Genomic DNA, 20,818 nt, shown 5'->3' on the forward strand with positions numbered 1-20,818 from the left:
ATGAATAACATCGTCTCACGGCAGAATGTGGGGAAGGCGGCGTCGGTCACTCACTCACGTTACGCCATCTTGAATTGTTTTACATTCGCTCTCTCTGATTTGCACTGCTTTTTTTGGGAACTTTTTAAATTGCATTATAGCTCCCAAGCATAAGGCAGACTCTTCTGATGGTAGTGCTACGAAGAAAAGAAAAGCCATCTCCATGGAAGTGAAACAATCTGAAAAGGTGAAACACCGTCGAATATCGGCCGCATGCTCGGGTTTAGTGGTGCGACTGTGTCGACAATTATCGAAGATCAAAAGTGCATACTTGAACATGTGAAGGGATCTGCTCCTATGAAATGAACTGTGATTGCAAAGCAGCATAGTGGTCTCATTACTGATATGGAACGTTAATAGTGCTTTGGCTGGAAGGTCAGCATCAACGGCGTATCCCAGTTAGCCTAATGTGGATCCAGGAGAAGGCTAAAAGTTTGTCTGAAACCTTAAAAAGACAAAAGGGAGAAGGGAGTGAGAGTGAAGAGTCTAGGGCTAGCAAAGGTTGGTTCATGTGATTTAAGGCCCATGCAAATTTGCATAACCTTAGGGTGCAAGGAGAAGCTGCAAGTGGTGATGAGAAAGCAGTAAGTGAATTTCCTAGCGCATTGTTGAGGTAATCCGGGAGGGGAGTTACTGTGCTGAACAGGTGTTTAATGTAGATGAGACAGGTTTTTTCTGGAAATGCATGCCTACCAGAACGCACATTGCCAAGGAGGAGACAGCACCAGGCCACAAAGTCAGCAAGGGGAGACCAACTTTGGTTCTTGGGGTTAATGCTGCTGGTGACTTCAAGCTGAAGCCTATGTTGGTGTATCTTAAAGAGAATCCAAGGGCATTGAAGACATTTGGAAGGATCAACTACCTGTCATCTGGAAATCCAACAAGAAAGCATGGGTGACACTTCAGATATTTGTGGACTGGTTCATTTTTGGCCAGAAGTGAAGGAATACTGTGCTAAAAAGGGGCTGCCCCTTAAGGTGTTGCTAGTGTTGGACAATGTCCCAGGTCACCCTGCCCAATCGGACGACTCATCCTAATGTCAAGGTGGTTTCCCTTCCACCCAACACCACTTCCCTTTTACAGCTTATGGAGCAAGGTATCATTGCCTCTTTCAAGGCCTACTACCTCAGAAGGACATTTGCTATGGCTTTCAGGGCAACTGATAAAGACAAGAACTTGGCTCTAAAGGACTTTTGGAAATCTTACAACATTCTTGCTGCTACAAGAAACATTTCTTATTCTTGGGATGAAGTTAAGCAGACGAACTTGAATGGTGTATGGAAAAAATTGTCTCCATTTGTGTATGATCTCCATGACTTTGAGGAGTCAGCTGAGGCTGTCACCATGAATGTTGTTGCACTGAGCAAGTCGCTTGATTTGGAGTTGGAGGCTGATGATGTCACAGCTGCTGGCATCTCATGGAGAAGAATTATCTGCCGAGGACCTCATTCAACTAGAAAAGCAACTGAATGAAGAAGATGAAGAGACACCAACCCCAGAGCCCAAGAGATTTACAAGCAAGGAGTTAGCAAATGGTTTTGCCCTGATAGAGGAGGGATTGGCAAAGTTTGAGGCTCAGGACCCCAACACTGCCAGGTACACTAAGGTTGCCAGAGGGGTCATGGATAACCAGCGGTATTACATGGAGATTTGGAAGGAGAAGAGAAAGCATCCTTCCAGCTTAGCTTGGAACACTTTTTGAAGAAGGTAGAGAGTGACTATATGTTAGTTTTATAAGTTAGTCATTATTTTATTTTTATTTTCTGCGTTAGTGAAATGGTATGGGCGTTACAAAATGTATAAAAAGCACATTTAATTTTATAAGACATTTTTATAGCAAAGCAGTCTTTATGTTTAAAAAGTATCTGTTCTTGTTGTGACGTCATAGGAAGTGACATCATAGGACAGAAATGGTGGGAGGGAGAAAAATTTAAACAAAGGCGGGCGGGAGGGTTGAACAAATGGTGGCAAGGTAGAGAGAGCTCTCTGAAGGTTGGGTAGGTAGAGATGGGTTTTAAGTCTGTTTTGTGGTTTTTGTTGTCGAAAGCTGGATTGCATAGTGAAAGAAGAACAATGTGAACAGGTGGGTGGACCGCATAGTTGAAGCATTTTTGGACGGGTTAGGCTAGGAAAACTTTCAGAGGCCTGCAAAAGATCCAGTACCCTCTACCTCACATGCCTCTCCAGACTCAGCTGCCTCAGTGGTATCTCCAGCACCTTCTGCAGGTTCTGAAGAACTAGACTTACTTTCTCCCAGTACCTCCAGTATCTTCTGCAGGTTCTGCAGAACTAGATGGCCCTGCCCTAATATCTCCAGCACCTTCTGCAGGTTCTGCCTCTTCAGACTCACCTGCCCAAGTATCTCCAGCACCTTCCTCCACCCAGTATAGTCTAGTCAAGCCTGTCTCATCCCCTTTTGCAATGCCCAGTTTGCAAGCCAACCACAGGATAAAGGTAAGGAAATGTAAGGATATTTACCCTTTTGTTGTATGTATGTTCTTAGGAATCGTTTCCTCTTTTATTTATTTTTGTATTTTTACCAATTCATGTCATTGCATTTTCTTAAATTCTGACTTACGGACAAAATCAGCTTACGTCCTTATCTTAGGAACCGATCTCAGATGTAAACCAAGACCCTACTGTACACAGAAAGTAAGTAATTTGCTGCAGCATCAAACCTATCTGCTACATGTTAGTTAATTAGGGAATGGGAGAGGGTTTGCCCTTGATTCAAGTCTGGAGGTCCAGGGAACTTGAGTCCTGGGCTAAAGATTCCTCAAAAAAGTCAGAAAATTTACCAGTAAAGATCTTAATAAGACTTAGAAAAGCTGATGACAGAACCTGTTCCTCTTCCTCATCAGAAGCAAACTCAGGAGCCTGAGGATCCATAGAGGAGAAAACTAGAGATGGAGGCAGCTTTTTGAACGCAGTCCCAAGACTTGCTTCACAGGATACTAATTTCCAAAGCCTTATACCCTGAATAAAACGATACAGGGAGCTTAAGTGATGAAGGAAAACATCTACAAGGGGAAGAATTACTAGGTACACCTGAATAGGAAGAGTTACTCTGACAGATCGTTAAAATTAGAAAAGCTCTTACTTCTATCATTACTACCTATCCTAGCTTCAGAAGAATCCCCTTGCTGTCTTTCTATATTTCTTGTCAGATTCTTGCCTCTATAATTCAAATAATTATTCATAACATCATCTGGCCAATCAACACAACTACCATGGTCATTAACCCTTAAATGCCGAGCCTCTATTTACAAAAACGTCTCCCATATGCCGGAGGCGTTCGGTGAGTTAGCGCCGAAGCGGAAAAAAAGTTTTTTCAAAAATCACAGCACGCTTAGTTTTTAAGATTAAGAGTTCATTTTGGCTCCTTTTTTGTCATTGCCTGAAGTTTAGTATGCAACCATCAGAAATTAAAAAATATCATTATCATATATAAATATTGGAATATATGACAAAAAAAAAAAACTCTTATATAATTGTATACAAATCGCTGTAAGCACAACGGTTAAAGCTAATGAGTTAATTTTTTTAGTTGTATTGTACACTAAATTGCGATGATTTTGGTATATAACAAATTGTAAAACGATCAAAGCAACACAGAGAAAATATTATCACAAAATAATGCATGAATTCGTAACACGCGGACGTAAAAAAAGTTTTTTTCAAAAATTCACCATAAATCGAAATATTGTGCTAGAGACTTCCCATTTGTTGAAAAATGAAGCTAATTTATTGAATATTACTAGACTGTAAGTGTTTTAGCTTACAATTGCAGTTTTCGACCATTTCGGTCGAGTTAAAGTTGACCGAAAGTTGAATTTTTTCTATTTATCGTGATTTATATGAAAATATTTCAAAACTGATAGAAGCTACAACCATGAGTTATTTTCTGTTGTATTCTACATGAAATTGCGCACATTTTCATATATAAAACTTTATGTAACGACTAATATAAAATGGTGCAAATATTACGACAACGTGACAAAAGAATTTCTGAGGTGTTCGGCCGAGTTACCGCGCAGACGTAAGGAAAATGTTTTTTTCAAAAATTCACCATAAATCGAAATATTGTGCTAAAGACTTCCAATTTATTGCAAAATGAAGGTAAACGATTGAATATTACTAGAATGTAAGAGTTTTAGCTTACAATTGCGTTTTTTTACCATTTCGGTCGAGTTAAAGTTGACCGAAGGTTGAAATTTTGGCAGTTATCGTGATTTATGTGAAAATATTTCAAAACTGATAAAAGCTACAACCATGAGCTATCTTCTGTTGTATTCTACATGAAATTGCGCACATTTTCATATATAAAAGTTTATGTAATGACTAATGTAAAACGATGCAAACATTACGACAACATGACGAAAGAATTTCTGAGATGTTCGGCCGAGTTACCGCGCGCAGACGTAAGGAAAAAGCTTTTTTTTTTCAGAAATTCGCCATAAATCAAAATATTGTGCTAGAGACTTCCAGTTTGTTGCAAAATGAAGGTACATGATTGAATATTACTAGAATGTAAGAGTTTTAGCTTATAATTGCATTTTTTTACCATTTCGGTTGAGTTAAAGTTGACCGAAGGTTGAAATTTTGGCAGTTATCGTGATTTATATGAAAATATTTCAAAACTGATAAAAGCTACAACCATGACTTATTTTCTGTTGTATTCTGCATGAAATTGCACACATTTCCACATATAAAACTTTATGTAACGACTAATATAAAACGAAGCAAACATTACGACAACGTGACGAAAGAATTTCTGGCGTGGACGTAAGGAAAAAGTTTTTTTCAAAAATTCACCATAAATCGAAATATTGTGCTAGAGACTTCCAATTGGTTGCAAAATGAAGGTAAATGATTGAATATTACTAGAATGTAAGAGTTTTAGCTTACAATTGCGTTTTTTACCATTTCGGTCGAGTCAAAGTTGACGGAAGGTTGAAATTTTGGCACTTATCGTGATTTATATGAAAATATTTCAAAACTGATAAAAGCTACAACCATGAGTTATTTTCTGTTGTATTGTACATGAAATTGTGCACATTTTCATATATAAAACTTTATGTAACGGCTAATATAGAACAGTGCAAAAATTACGACAAAATGACGAAAGAATTTCTGAAATTTTCGCCGCATTACGCTGTGGGCGTAAGAAAAAAGTTTTTTAAAAATTCACCATAAATCGAAATATTGTGCTAGAGACTTCCAATTTGTTGCAAAATGAAGGTACATAATTGAATATTACTAGAATGTAGGAGTTTTAGCTTACAATTGCATTTTTCGACCATTTCGGTCGAGTCAAAGTTGACCGAAGGTTGAAATTTTTTGTAGTCGACATACGGTATGTCCACTTGGCACCCAACAGACAATTTTAGTCGACGTATGATACGTCCAGTAGGCGTTTAAGAGTTAAGAGCATTGCACATATTGAGACCATCATAGGCTAAATAGTAAAGACAGGTGTGACCCTATTTACCTTACATCCTATGTTTTGTTGTTATTTTTCAGCATATCCATCCTACATAACAAACAAAACCAAATTAATAACATACCAAAGCAAGTTCAGCAACAAAAATGTAAGCATTCCAATACATCTTCTTAGGCTGACAACAGAAAAAAATCTGAATGGAAAACAACAGATGCTCGAACTAACAGTTCAATAAATGGTTCAAATTAAATGTTCCTATTAATTTTTTGGTTTTTGCCCTCCAACATCCTCTCACCTGGCATTGGGAATACAGCTAACTAATAGAGAGGTAAGATTCATTTCAAAAATGCATTTATACAACACAATGAACACTCTAAAATCATCACTCAAGAGTATGCAGGCTGATTATAGTAAATGATAAAAAATTATATTCAATGCAAATTGAGTAGACATTTTTCATACCTGGAAGCTATGGTAATAGAGTGAGGCAAATTTAGTACTGTATACATAAAATTTACCTGGCTGAGTTTCAACGTGAACATCTCTCGTAGGTGTATGCTTCAGTTTTTCAGAAATAGATTTGTTCCTGTTAAGACTTCGTCGTTCAGGTCCACAAGCTGATGCTAATGCTTCAATTTCTTCCAACTGCTTTGATATACTGTCATTCATTTCGCTAGATGCCTTCAAAGAAGTATTATTACTAGCACTCATTGTTTCTTCTTCTTCTTTGGTTTCTTCAGCCTTATCATCACCTGACAAATGCTTCTTTCTAGGACGTCCTCTTCTGTTATTTGTGCTGGTTTTTGTACACAATAAGGAAAGGGCCATTTTTGGATTGTGTGTGTGTGGAAAAAGTTCTTCATCGATTCTCTTACTTTCATCTTGACACATCCAAACCCACTCTGGGGCAACAATTATTTTTCCCTCATCTCGTGCTGTTCTGAACTCTCTAGTCTTATCGTTGGTTTGACCTTGAAAAATAAAATGTGTTACACTATTGTCAAGTGACCATCGATAGTCACCTCCCAATTTGGTAACAGCCTCATACAATGCCCTTTGTTGATCATGATGCTTATATGCTGTACAAACAACAACACCAGCAAGAGGTCCGTGATATTCAGGTGCAACAGTATCTTCTGTTTCCTCGGTCTGCTCTTCCTTGTTTTCCACTGCCATGTCCTCCTCTTTTGAATCCTTTTCAGTGTTTTCATCTTTTTTCTTATACCAAATTGGAGTCTTCACCCTAAAGTTCTTAGTCTTCTCTGACACTTCATCTTGGAATCTTTTGTAATACACTTCAACTGGAGTGCCTTGATCTGCTGGTTTTTTCATAGGAGGCTCATCTGGAAGTGAGTCCAGCAAACGTTTATATGCCTTCCTGACACGTGAGGGTGGATTTGGCTGCCATGTACGACCATAAGGTGTATCAGGCGTAGGCATCTCATCTAGGCTTTGATTCCCCTTGGATACTCTTGGGGTTGGGTACACTGAAAGAGAACAATTAAAGAGATGACATTTTAAAAACACATCAACAAAGATTTAAGAGGTACATTATACCACTCATAAAATAATATGTACTTTATGGGAACACTAAAACTACTCAGTATATCCACAGAGAATGTCTAGGATTTTCAATATGATAATAATTCCCTTTAGCCACTAAGTGTTAAGAAATAGCAATTACAGCACAGATGTAGTGTATGCCAACTGGAAATGACGGGAAGGGGAGTACACTTATAATAAAATTAAGATGCAATTACTTATTGAAATTCTTTTACAGATTTGTGTCCTTACAATTTATTATGCTTCTTATGCTAGACCCTTGTATGGGATACTACTGACAGTGTGCCTTGCAAGACACACTTTAGATGATGCTTGAGGTATTATGCCCCCAGATACCTTGCTTTCTGCACTTTCCTTTCCACTTGCTCCCTATGGTCTCTCCTTAGCTGTCCAAATACAATACGTACAGTACTTTACATTTACTTTTTACAAGTTTTCATCTTTCCTTTAACGTTAACCCTTCCGGAGTGGTACACATTCTATGATGCACAAAAATGGCATAGGAGGTGAAGTGGGCTGTAGCATATGATTATTGTTTTTTACCATATTTGAAAAAGTTTGCAGAAAAACATTCAAATCACCTGTATGGGCCATAAATAACCATGTGATTTACTGAAAAACATTTAGATCCCTTGAATGGGCCATAAATGACTATGTGGCAACACTTACAACTCAGCTCAGGATATGAGGGAAAATAGTCTGACTTGAGATTTCATGAGGGAATGTACTGCACCTCCCATCCCAGCACATTTCATATATATTTGCCCATAAATATACTCAGGGACTGCTGCTAGTTTTAGTTCTTATATGTTACCATAGTATGTCAGCTGTAATTGCAATTTTGCAAGGTAAAGTACAAAAAATATTAGAAAGAACATGTATATGGTTCCACTTATGTTCCTTTATAATGTATTTCTGCACCTTCCCACAGACCTGTTACTGTCATATCCAAAATTTCTCTGACATAACACTCCTCTCACAATCTTGGTACATAACCAAACCATCTCAGTCTTTGAGACCAGTCTATTTTCTAGCATGTATTCACATCTTTCAGTAACATTTAATTTAATTTTACCATTAGTAAAGGAATATTTCTTACCTTCATCTATAACACTGAATTTTTCTTACTACTGCTATACAGGTTTACAATTCAATGTCACAAAATGAGAAAGGTATTCTTTCTTTTCTAAGATCTGTCCCTAAGAGAATCCTTTCCCTCCCTCTTGTCATCATGACCTCTTACTAACCACACACTGAATATTCCTTATTTCATTAATATTTTGTATTTCAAAGTATCTCCTGTGATATATTTTACATTTAATGCACTGTATTGCATTCACACATACATTACTCCTACAATTTTCAAATCACTAGTTTCTAATCTTGATTTTCTCCCGTTCCCTTTTGGTTTCCATGAGCTTGGTTTTCATTTTATTGACTTTCAATCCTAACTACTATTCCCTCTTTTAAACATTCCTGAGTATTCATCCTCTGAGTCTACTGTCAACAGAAAACCAACTGCATACAGCAGCTTCCAAGGGCTATTATTTTCTGTATTCCTGTGTAGCCTCCTTCATTATTATGAAAAATGGTAAGAGCTCAGAAAAAAACTCTATCCAAACAAAATGGTTATCTAACCTTCAGAAACTTGGCCAGAGAAATTAGTTATGGGGGCAAAAATGGGGAAATCACAAATCACCTCTGCACAGGTTCATGAGGAACTACATCCAAAAGCAGTTTGATGAATCTTATCTGTCAAATTCCATGAGCCTCTTTCCTTTCATAAATTTTGTCAGTCACAATATACAGAAGACAATTTATTTTTGTGTTTAATTTTGTTTAGTTAATTTATTTTTGTATTTAATTTTGTTTAGTTAATCTCAACAATAAAACTTGAAGAGGTTTTGATTTTCACATTCTGAAAAAAGTTAAACAATATAATCATTCAACAAATTTTTTGACACAATGTTTATAGTGTACATCTAATAGTTTGTCTTGGTGCTGTGTTGCATGCCTTTTCACAGTCTACAACATATGATACCAATTCTTTCTAGCATGGTACTTCTGGACTTGCCTCATTATGCTCCAGCAATCTTTCATATTCAGTAGTTTCCAATAATCTTGCCAGTTCTTCAGTGACTGGTTCTCCACCTGTTTTTATTTTATTACATGTAATTCCTGATGGTTCCTGGAATATGCCATTTTCATCTTCTTGAATTATGACTTCTCCAAAAGTCATAATTTTTACTGGTTCCACTATCATTATATAGATTATTTCAAACTTCAACCACAATATTCAAGTGTTTACAAACACTCCATTTTCTTATTTCAAATGTCTGAAGATGCTCAATACTTCAATCTTATCACTTTTTTCCTCACCATCAAGCAATACATATCTAATAGTATAGCCTTCTGAAGTAAGCTACCTAAGAAAGTATAAACTTAAAGACAAAATTTAGTATTACTTTAATACCAAAGAATTATGAAACTGCTAATTTCTATTGAGCACCTGCTAGCATAAATGTTGAAAGGAACTTCTGAAAACTTGCTTATGCACTGCCACTACTTTTGGCTTCCTACTTTTTCTGCTGTGTACTTGAAACAATAATTACTACTACAGTGGACCCCGCTAGATCGCGGTTCAGCATTTGTGGATTTGGTCATTTGCAGTTTTTTCTGTGAAAGGTATCTCCAAGTATACTGCGGGAAAATTTACTAATCTGCATATTTTTTGTAAAGTAATATTCACTAATTACAGTATTTTCATTTTATTTTTAACTAAATAAATTTTTATAATAAAAAATTTACTAACTTTCAAATATTAATATTAAGTAAATTCCTGTATTCGCGATCTCACGATTCACGGATTCACCTATTCGTGGATTTCTCCATGGAACATATATATGCATTATTTACTGAAAATTCGCCCATTCACAGTATTTTTCACTGAGAAATATTCACTAATTACTGTATTTTCATCTCATTTTCATGACTAAATGCACTTTTTGTGATAAAACTATTAAAATACTCAGGTAGTGCTCGAGTTACGATAATTCCATTTTGCAATGGGGTAAGCAATTAATATCTGTACGACAATATTTATAAATTATTTTTAAATTTTGCGCGGGCGCAGGCAGCAGCACCCAATCAGGCAATGAGAGAGACCAAATTACAATAGACCAGCTTCTTTTCCTCTATCTATTTATCCCATCTTCTAGTTAAAAAAGTAAAAGAGATGATAAAAGTATTGTTCGTAACGTTATACTCTTGCCTAAATGCTTACAGCCATAAACAACCGAATGAGAAACTGTTGTTTTGCTTATCACCGAATCAGACAACAACAGCGTTTTGCTTGTATTTCAACCATCGTACGGTAATAAAAAATTACCGTAGTTATAGTACAAATGATGTTAAGTAGAATAGGGCTGATGTATTTTTACATTACAGTCCCGAACTTATGCGAGGTTAGGTTCCAAAACCCCTCGCGCAAGGTGAATTTTCGTGTAAGTTTGGCATGGTATCTAAAAATGCTAATAAATGCTTATTTCCAAAGTTTAAACACTAAACATGATCCTAATCATGCTCCCAAATTATTAAGTTAACTTTTAATGAAATAAATTTACTATAATCTCATTTAAAAGCTAGCTTAATAGATTACCCTTAAAATAAGAAATAAATGGTTGACATAAAAATAGAGTTGGAAGAGAATTTCTGTCTCTCTCCCCTTCTGACTGATCTATTTTTAAAAGTCTTTTCAACCTCTTTTTAATAACTTCTTTATTCTACATCTCTTTCTCTTTGTTCTGAAATGCTTTTTCTTGAAGAAAAACTGCTTTTTATTTTGACTAATACAACTCTTAGTTACTATGCCTCTATGTTTTAGAATGTATTTGCCACACTAGCGCATTTACACTTCGTAGATGGTACAGGTAAAATTAGATCAATTTAAACTATCTACTGTGCAGGTAGAGACGTAAGTCGTAAAAATTTGTGAGCACTAACTATGAACGAGAGAGAGAGAGAGAGAGAGAGAGAGAGAGAGAGAGAGAGAGAGAGAGAGAGAGAGAGAGAGAGAGAGAGAGAAATTATTTACGAGTTATTACAGAGACTGAGAGAGAGAGAGAGAGAGAGAGAGAGAGAGAGAGAGAGAGAGAGAGAGAGAGAGAGAGAGATAGATTGTTCTTACGTTAGATATCAAAAGATGGAAATTCAGTTTAAACTAACTTTTAAATGAAATTAAAATTACTGTAATTTCATTTAAAAGTTAGCTTAATTTAAACTATCTCCTGTACAGGTAAAGACATACAGAGAAATAATAAGTTGTAAAAATGTGTGAGCGCTAAGAGAGAGAGAGAGAGAGAGAGAGAGAGAGAGAGAGAGAGAGAGAGAGAGAGAGAGAGAGAGAGAGAGAGAGAGAGAATTACAAGAAACCTTTGACCACTAATCAGCAACACTACCCTTTCTTGTCATGTTAAAGTGACATGTCTGACAGCTTTTGCCTTGGAGCTTATTACAGAAGATGAGGGAAAAATATTTGTTTGTTTAAAATATGTATCACATATGAATTTTGTAATTACAGTTATATTATTATTATTATTATTATCATTATTATTATTATTTAATCTTATTAATAATCTTATTAATATTTGAAAATTAGTACTTATTATTAGGTATAAAATTTATCATACAAAACAAATAAACATATACATGTACCATAAAAATTCTCTCATCTCAGTAAATGAGAGAGAGAGAGAGAGAGAGAGAGAGAGAGAGAGAGAGAGAGAGAGAGAGAGAGAGAGAGAGAGAGAGAGAGAGAGAAATTATTACTTTTATTATTTAATGTTATTTATTTTACACGTTAAAGCTTGAAAACATATACACTGTATCACATAAAAAATTAAACATAAACACTTTTGCAGGGTTTCTCAGTATTCACAAATGTTCGTGTGTCTGAGAGAAACTTGTGTGTGATAATTAGTTAGGTCCCAATGAAAAGTTCGCATGCCTGTGAATTCGCGCAACTCGAATTGTGCAAGTTCCGGGTGTTACTGTATACCCTTATTCGGTATGGGTAAAAGATATGCAAGGAAATATACTGCTAAATTTAAGCTGCAAGTTGTAGCTGAAACGGAGAAAACAATGTTCAAGCTGCTAATGACTATAAATTATTGTGCATCAGCAACATGGATGAAACTCGACAGCAATTAAAATTGGAGAGAAAGTATTTTAATCAAAACTTATGGGCATGACAGAACACATTACTGATATTTTTACGCCGATAAATGATAAATATGTAAAGCTTGTATTATGATGAAATCAAGTGAAAATAGTGAACGGAATCTTGATTTTTTTTTTACACAAAACAAACGCCCCAAATGGCCAACGTCATCTATTAACGAAAAAATAGCTAAATTAATTTCACAAGGAGACGTATTTGTCATATTTCCACTTAAAAACACTTCGTACAACGAGAAATAACCTTGTCCCATATAAGTAAAGTATCGAGATTCATTTACACTAACTAGAAGCATGAAAAGCACTCTGAACTGAGTTAAATACGCTATGATCACAATTTATAATACAAAAGCAATATAAGAATATATACAACATTACTGGATACAGTGACTTAAGGCATAACATTTTAAAAGATCCATGGAAAAGATGCATGCTTGTTATGTTGATGTTTGTATAATACGATATGTGAATATAGAGTACAGTCTAATGTAGGCTAGGCTAACGTGTATGTATACAATATACCATAGTGTAGGCTACGCTAATTCTTGTTTGTTATTCAATTTCTCTTTGTACTGAATTATCATAAGTCACTCTGCATGAACCTCCAGAATTAGCTGATATTAATAATTGCTATACAGTATATGTATAGAGTATACTTTATAGTGCATGCTTGGCTACCATATTTGTATACATGGTACTGAATACCCTAGTGTAGGCTAGGCTATATTCAAGATAAGTTTTTTCCAACAAACGATGGGCTTTTTGGAACCTAACCCCATTGTATGTAGAATAATACCTGTATAAGCATTTTTAGTTTGTTTTTGTGTGTTTGAACTATCAAAATAAGCAGTTCTAAGTGTTTTTAGAAGGGTTCTAAGTGTTCGAGGGTTTTAGCTATTTGCGGGGGGTGTGGTATGCATCCCCTGTGAATACGGGGTTTACTGTAATGTAAACACAGCAAAATATCAATCAAATGTTAAAGTAAAATCCCTCAATATTGGATCTATCATCATCACAATATGCACTGTACAAAAAAATTGTGTTCACTCGCTCTCTTTCTCTCCCCGCCAATGGCAACATGCTATTGGCTGAAGAGGTTGGAAGTAGCCAATAACACAGGTTGTAGCTCAATGCTTTGTATACGTTCTGTCCATAGTGTATGAGTTGTAATTTTGTTCTCTCTCCCTCTCTCTCACTGAGTTGAGAGAGAGAGAGAGAGAGAGAGAGAGAGAGAGAGAGAGAGAGAGAGAGAGAGAGAGAGAGAATTTTTATGCATATGTAACTTGTATCTTCTTTTGTATGATAAATAATTGATTTATTTATTTTCAAATATTAATATTAATGCAAATACAGCAAAATATCAATCAAATGTTGAAAGGAAAATCCCTCAATATTGATCTATTATCGTAGTATATGTACTGTAAAAAAAAAATTGATGTTCACCCCCTCTCTATCTCACTCTCCATGACAACGAGCTATTGGCTGAAGGGGGTTGGAAGTAGCCAATAACACAGCTTGTAGCTCAATGCTTTGGTATGTGCTGTAACTAGTGTGAGTTGTATTTTTGTCTCTCTCTCTCTCTCTCTCTCTCTCTCTCTCTCTCTCTCTCTCTCTCTCTCTCAATGAGATGAGAGAGAGAATATTTATGTATATGCTTTGTATGATAAATAAATGATTTACTAATTTTCAAATATTAGTATTAATGTAAACACAGCAAAATATATATTCATTTAGGAAAATATAGTAAATTAGGCAAGATTTTACCTCAATGCCTATAATTATTTTCCCTGATCTTTTCCTGTCTCTGACTTAGGGGTAGGGATGAAGGCCTAACTGTCAATCATCTTGACATGTTGACATATTGACTGTGAAGGGGGTTAGCACCTGGGCAAAGAGTCTCCCTCTCTCTCTCCCTCTCTTTACGCCAAAGGATACTCGTAGAATGTGAGAAATAGATAGACATATAGATAGATAGATAGATAGATAGAAAGGGAGTTATTGTCTGGAAGGGTTAGAAATAGAGAATCACACAGCAGGGTACGTTACCTCAATGCTGATTGGCTTGTAATTTGAGACGCTATTGGCTGGAGGGGTTAGAAGAGCCAATCACAGAACAAAATACCACCTTTGCTAGTTGCTGATTGGCTTGTAGCTCCGATGCTTTGTGAAGTTTTCTCTCTTTTTTTATGATTAATTTTAGCTTGATGTTTACTGATACTGTATATAACCTAGGTTTGTGAATTAATCCTTTGTTATGTACTGTCACTAGCATATTAAATATTTCTAATGTGCATATGTATTTTTGTTCTCTCTTCCTTTCTCAGTTTCTCTCTCTCTCTCTCTTAGGAGTAACTTTATTAGTTTTCAAATGTAGCTGTAAGCCATATATTCTTAAGGGTAATGTTGTAAGAAGACTTTGGAATTATATTATTTTAAGAGGATACTTTAACGTATATTTTTGTACCAGCTTTCCCTGACGCTCACTGGCATGGAATAGGCAGTTACATATAAGTGTTTTTTAGAGGCGGGGGTTCCAATATATCACAGATTTTCGGTATTCGCGGGTGGTTGCAGTCCCTAACCCCCAAGAATATGGGGGGGTCAACTGTACTATGCTGATAAAAGACTAATGTTACATTATTTTAATGGTAACCAATGCTCTTCTACAATTTTCAATGAATATGTATTTGCAATAATTTTCAAGTTTCTTAACATTCCTAGAGTAAGATTGACTCACTTTTTCTTATAGTTTCCATATCTGGAGTCTTGACTTCATGAGGTGACTGGAATGACCCCTTTTCCCTTAGAGCTTTCACCTTACTGTTGACAGGAGTTGGAGCAACCTCGGCCATCGTGTCCCCCACTAAAGTGTCACCAACTAAAGTTTCATTTCCAAGAACATGCAATCCTATAGAGAAAAATAAAAAGCTAACAAAATTTTTCAGTGCTTCATAGAAATAATTTTCTCACTCTCTAGTAATATCTTTCAAAATATAAATATAATAAAAGTAACTCAGTCAATAAGAATATTTCTACTTACCAAACAGATTGCGGATGATGTTTTTGCAATCGAGAATCACACGATCATCAGAATCAACCCTATACAAGTCTTCATCCTCCTTTTTGCCACTTCTAGCACAAGCAAGTACCCAATCATGGGTTACAGCTGGAACTTTCCAATTGAGGGCTGCCCTATATTTCTCACCAACAGCCGTTGGACAAATAAGATGGGTGGAAGCTTTAATATTCTTGGATGGATTACTTTTCTTTGCAAAGGAAAGCTGAAATCTGGAAATTAAATCTTCAATATAATGACAGGCAAGATAAAATTTAGAGTTCAACAAACTTCAATTGCATGACATAAAAACAATGTCAGCTGCATAATTAGCCAAAAGGTGTGGACTTCTGAGAAATGGAAGTCTTGGCTGATTACTGATTACAAATAGTTCCAAATTTTATAGTACAGAAAGTATTAGCTCTTTCATTAATGCATTACCTTTTACAGTAATCTACAAATTTTTTATTTTTATTCGTATCTTGAAAAATTATTACATAAACATTTGCCAGCCTACAAGGTGCATTCTTTCACAAAAAGAAATTGTAAAAAACTACCCTGCCCCCCAACAGGCCAGTATCAAATGAAGCTTTAAAGGGTAGGGGTGAACTGCAATTAGCTGTACAGTAGTCCACCTAACATAAATAATCAATTTGTTTTAATATTATCACAGTAACCACAGACAACTTATATCATGCAAAATGAGAGGTTACGGTTATTCAAGGCTATAGTTTGAAAAATCTCAGAATTTTTACCAGACTTCCTCCATCAATCAGAATTTTTTACCAGACTTCCTCCATCAATCATAAACCTACACAAGATATGGGTCAATTTTTGTCAATATTCAGTGCAATCCCCATAAATGGTAGAATCTGACTGGCCATGTGCACTATATCCTAAATTTTAAGGTATGTAGTACTGTAGTTTCCCTATCTACTTACCAAGTTACTGTATGATTATGAAAAACATTACTTGCTAACTGCTAACATCTTTTGATATGATCTACATGACTTGCAAGAGAAGTGTTAAGAGCCCTAAAATCTTTTCAATTCAGGGGATGTAAATACTAATGGGCACCAAAATCCTTTCCAATGAACACAATGAGATGACCCTACCTTAAAAGGTTAACTTGAAAAATTCTTGCCAGGGGAGATGCTATCCCACAAATTTGACTTCCTGACCCCTACATTCAATAGAAAGTCCCATTATAAGAAATGAATTTTCTTAGTGACATAGCACACTTTTTTAAAAAACACTGATGCAGTTTTTCTTCCTCTTGAGGCTATATAATGCTCCTCAAATTATCACTACATTAAAAGCAATGCTGACAGATTTTTATGTGTGTATAATGATGTATAAACACACTAACTTATTAATGCAACGCAGGGTCTACAAAACTTGGAATACACTGCTTTATGAAGCATTCTTTTCCACAAAATAAAAATGTCATGTGGTAATCACTTAACCAAAGTTCTCAAACTCTGGACTGTACTATAACCCTGTATTACGGACTTCTGCTATTGAGTTCAAATTCCCTTCTTTAAGGCTACACTAATGTGCACTTCCCTTTTTTCAGCTTGTATATATTTTATTGATCTCACTTTTAAAAGTTTACTATTCTTTGTTACTAGTTACAAATACTAAGATTCCTTATATTTTCATTTGTTCAGCTCTTTCCTTTCATTTATGGACAATGTATACTGCATGGGATTATAGAGAAGCTTACTTGCCTATACTTAGTGTTTTATATTTCTTAAACATCACTATGCATCATAAATATTAAAACAAAGTGCATGAATAATCAGATAAAACAACTACCTTTTCTCCTACCATAATTTATCACAAATAGCAGTTGCCCATTACTGCTGCTTTCTATGAAGCAAATGAAAAACCTGCACAGATGATGATATTCTGAAGTCAGGTCAGCTTAAGCTGTCATTCACAACACACTGTTAATGACCATCCCTGTGAGAGCTAAAAAAATTACCTTAGTGGTCTACTTAACCCTTAAACGCCTACTGGACGTATCATACGTCGACTAAAATTGTCTGTTGGGTGCCAAGTGGACGTACCGTACGTCGACTACAAAAAATTTCAACCTTCGGTCAATTTTGACTCGACTAAAATGGTCGAAAAATGCAATTGTAAGCTAAAACTCTTACATTCTAGTAATATTCAATCATGTAGCTTCATTTTGCAACAAATTGGAAGTCTCTAGCACAATATTTCGATTTATGGTGAATTTTTGAAAAACTTTTTCTTACGTCCGGGTAACTCGCCAAAAATTTCAGAAATTCTTTCGTCATTTTGTCGTAATTTTTGCACTGTTCTATATTAGCCGTTACATAAAGTTTTATATATGAAAATGTGTGCAATTTCATGTAAAATACAGCAAAATACAACCCATGGTTGTAGTTTTTATCAGTTTGGAAATATTTTCATATAAACCACGACAACGGCCAAAATTTCAACCTTCGGTCAACTTTGACTCGACCGAAATGGTCAAAAAACGCAATTGTAAGCTAAAACTCTTACATTCTAGTAATATTCAATCATTTAACTTCATTTTGCAACAAATTGGAAGTCATTAGCACAATATTTCGATTTATGGTGAATTTTTGAAAAAAACTTTTTCCTTACGTCCACGCCAGAAATTCTTTCGTCACGTTGTCGTAATGTTTGCAGGGTTTTATATTAGTCGTTACATAAAGTTTTATATATGGAAATGTGCGCAATTTCATGTAGAATACAACAGAAAATAACTCATGGTTGTAGCTTTAATCAGTTTTGAAATATTTCCATATAAATCACGATAACTGCCAAAATTTCAACCTTCGGTCAACTTTAACTCGAACGAAATGGTAATAAAACGCAATTATAAGCTAAAACTCTTACATTCTAGTAATATTCAATCATGTACCTTCATTTTGCAACAAACTGGAAGTCTCTAGCACAATATTTCGATTTATGGTGAATTTCTGAAAAAAAAAAAAAAAAAAAACTTTTTCTTACGCTCATGCGCGCAGTAACTCGCCTAACATCTCAGAAATTCTTTCGTCATGTTGTTGTAATGTTTGCATCGTTTTACATTAGTCGTTACATAAAGTTTTATATATGAAAATGTGCAATTTCATGTAGAATACAACAGAAAATAGCTCATGGTTGTAGCTTTCATCAGTTTTGAAATATTTTCACATAAATCACGATAACTGCCAAAAATTTCAACCTTTGGTCAACTTTAACTCAACCGAAATGGTCAAAACGCAATTGTAAGCTAAAACTCTTACATTCTAGTAATATTCAATCGTTTACCTTCATTTTGCAATAAATTGGAAGTCTTTAGCACAATATTTCGATTTATGGTGAATTTTTGAAAAACATTTTCCTTACGTCTGCGTGGTAACTCGCCGAACACCTCAGAAATTCTTTTGTCACGTCGTAATATTTTCACCGTTTTATATTAGTCGTTACGTAAAGTTTTATATATGAAAATGTGCGCAATTTCATGTAGAATACAACAAAAAATAACTCATGGTTGTAGCTTTTATCAGTTTTGAAATATTTTCATATAAATCATGATAAATAGAAAAAATTCAACTTTCGGTCAACTTTAACTCGACCGAAATGGTCGAAAACTGCAATTGTAAGCTAAAACACTTACAGTCTAGTAATATTCAATCAATTAGCTTCATTTTTCAACAAACGGGAAGTCTCTAGCACAATATTTCGATTTATGGTGAATTTTTGAAAAACATTTTTTACGCCCACGCGTTAATTCATGCATCATTTTGTGATAATATTTTCTCTGTGTTGCTTTGATCGTTTTACAATTTGTTATATACCAAAATCATTGCAATTTAGTGTACAATACAAAGAAAAACAAAATAACCCGTTAGCTTTAACCGTTTTGCTCACAGCGATTTGTATAAAATTATATATGAAAAATTTTTTTTTGCGGTCATATATTTCAATATTTATATATTATAATGATATTTTTTTCATTTCTGATGGTTGCATACTAAACTTCAGGCAATGACAAAAAAAGGAGCCATAAATGAACTCTTAATCTTAAAAACTAAGCGTGCTGTGATTTTTGAAAAAAACTTTTTTCCGTGGGCGCTAACTCACCTAAACGCGGCATACGGGAGATGTTTTTGTAAATAGAGGCTCGGCGTTTAAGGGTTAAACTACTTAATAATAACACACTTTTTTCTCCATCCAAACTACTTGATAATAACACACTTTCTTCTCTACCCATAAGACATTATTTACATATTTGCAAATAATGTCTTATGTCCCCAGGGAAATCTGGGGAAATTACAATGCACTCTAAAAAACTGACTATAAAGTACAGAACGAACTAACTACAAATAAAACAAAATCTCACTTAGGTTAAAAAAAAGGCATACAGCAAAACTATTCCTATGGTAAATCATTAATAATAAATATAATCACTCTCATAATCTCAACATATCACACTCATAATCTCAACATTAAAGAAAACTCGTCATTAGAGAAAGAGACAATGACACGACAGCTTGTTTATCTTTTAAGTAATTGACAAATCGCTCATTCTCTGTTGGCAATTCTCCTTGAGACCATTGTAGCATTGTGGAAGTTGACATACAGTAAAACCTCGCTTTAACGACCTAGAACCAACGGACATTGGATTTAACAAACAAACCAGCCAAGGGTAGTGGCTGCTGTTGTTTACATTTACTAGCACACTAACCTCACCACTGGTGCAAAGTTGGAACTTAACGTATATTTCTGTGTATAAGGTGACCTTTAGGTAAGACGAGGTAAAAATTCATGGCAAATTTTCATGACCTGATCTCATATCTGTAGTATAAGATGACTGCTAAATTACAAAACCATCTGCGTATAGGCTAGCTTTTGCAACAAAAAGTACCTTATGAAATATTGGTTATGTAAAGATGATGTTATTACAAATGCAGTTACACTTACTGTATCCTTAGAAATTCAAAGTTATACTTACCGTACCATTAGAAATTCAAAATAAACGAAATAAAAAAGCCGATCCTATATCATATTTTTCCCACAAACATTGCCTAAAGGGGAAACATTGTTTCGTTTACATCTCATCACAAATTACAAACAATCCCTAACAATACGATAATGTAAGATAATTAATACGTGTGAGCTGTTCTAAACAGTTATTTACCACCAAAATAATAAATTTTTAATGAAAAATTAATATTGTTATCCTAAATGTTATTAATAACATAATTACACTACCATGAAAATTTCTGACATGTTACCATAAGGTAAAGGTTGCTGTGAGCGCAACCATGACTCGATGTTTACATTTTGTCAGCTGGCCTCGTGACGATAAAAGCTGATTTCATTGATATGGAATTATTCCTTGAATAGGCTATTTGTTATGAAGATATGCCAATAATATATTAGGTAAAAATGGTTTTATTATGTTTATGTTTCATCGCCAATCACAAACAACAATA

General features: G+C 35.0%; 1 protein-coding gene across 6 annotated transcripts in view; it reads right to left on the reverse strand.

The window, feature by feature from the left end:
* The window catches only part of mus101 (mutagen-sensitive 101), a 106,760-nt gene that overhangs the window by 32,061 nt on the left and 53,881 nt on the right, over positions 1 to 20,818 (reverse strand). For all 6 annotated transcript variants that reach the window (XR_010851375.1, XR_010851374.1, XM_067094902.1 and 3 more), the window contains 3 exons: positions 15,321 to 15,568; positions 15,018 to 15,188; positions 6,001 to 6,969 (listed from right to left, as the gene is read on the reverse strand). Coding sequence is in view for 4 of the 6 variants with exons in the window: in XM_067094902.1 (XP_066951003.1) it covers positions 6,001 to 6,969; positions 15,018 to 15,188; positions 15,321 to 15,568 (1,388 nt within the window). In the remaining 2 variants the exon portion in view is untranslated. The remainder of the gene's footprint in view (positions 1 to 6,000; positions 6,970 to 15,017; positions 15,189 to 15,320; positions 15,569 to 20,818) is intronic.

The sequence above is a fragment of the Macrobrachium rosenbergii genome, chromosome 51 (genome assembly GCF_040412425.1).
Source record: "Macrobrachium rosenbergii isolate ZJJX-2024 chromosome 51, ASM4041242v1, whole genome shotgun sequence".
NCBI lineage: Eukaryota > Metazoa > Arthropoda > Malacostraca > Decapoda > Palaemonidae > Macrobrachium > Macrobrachium rosenbergii.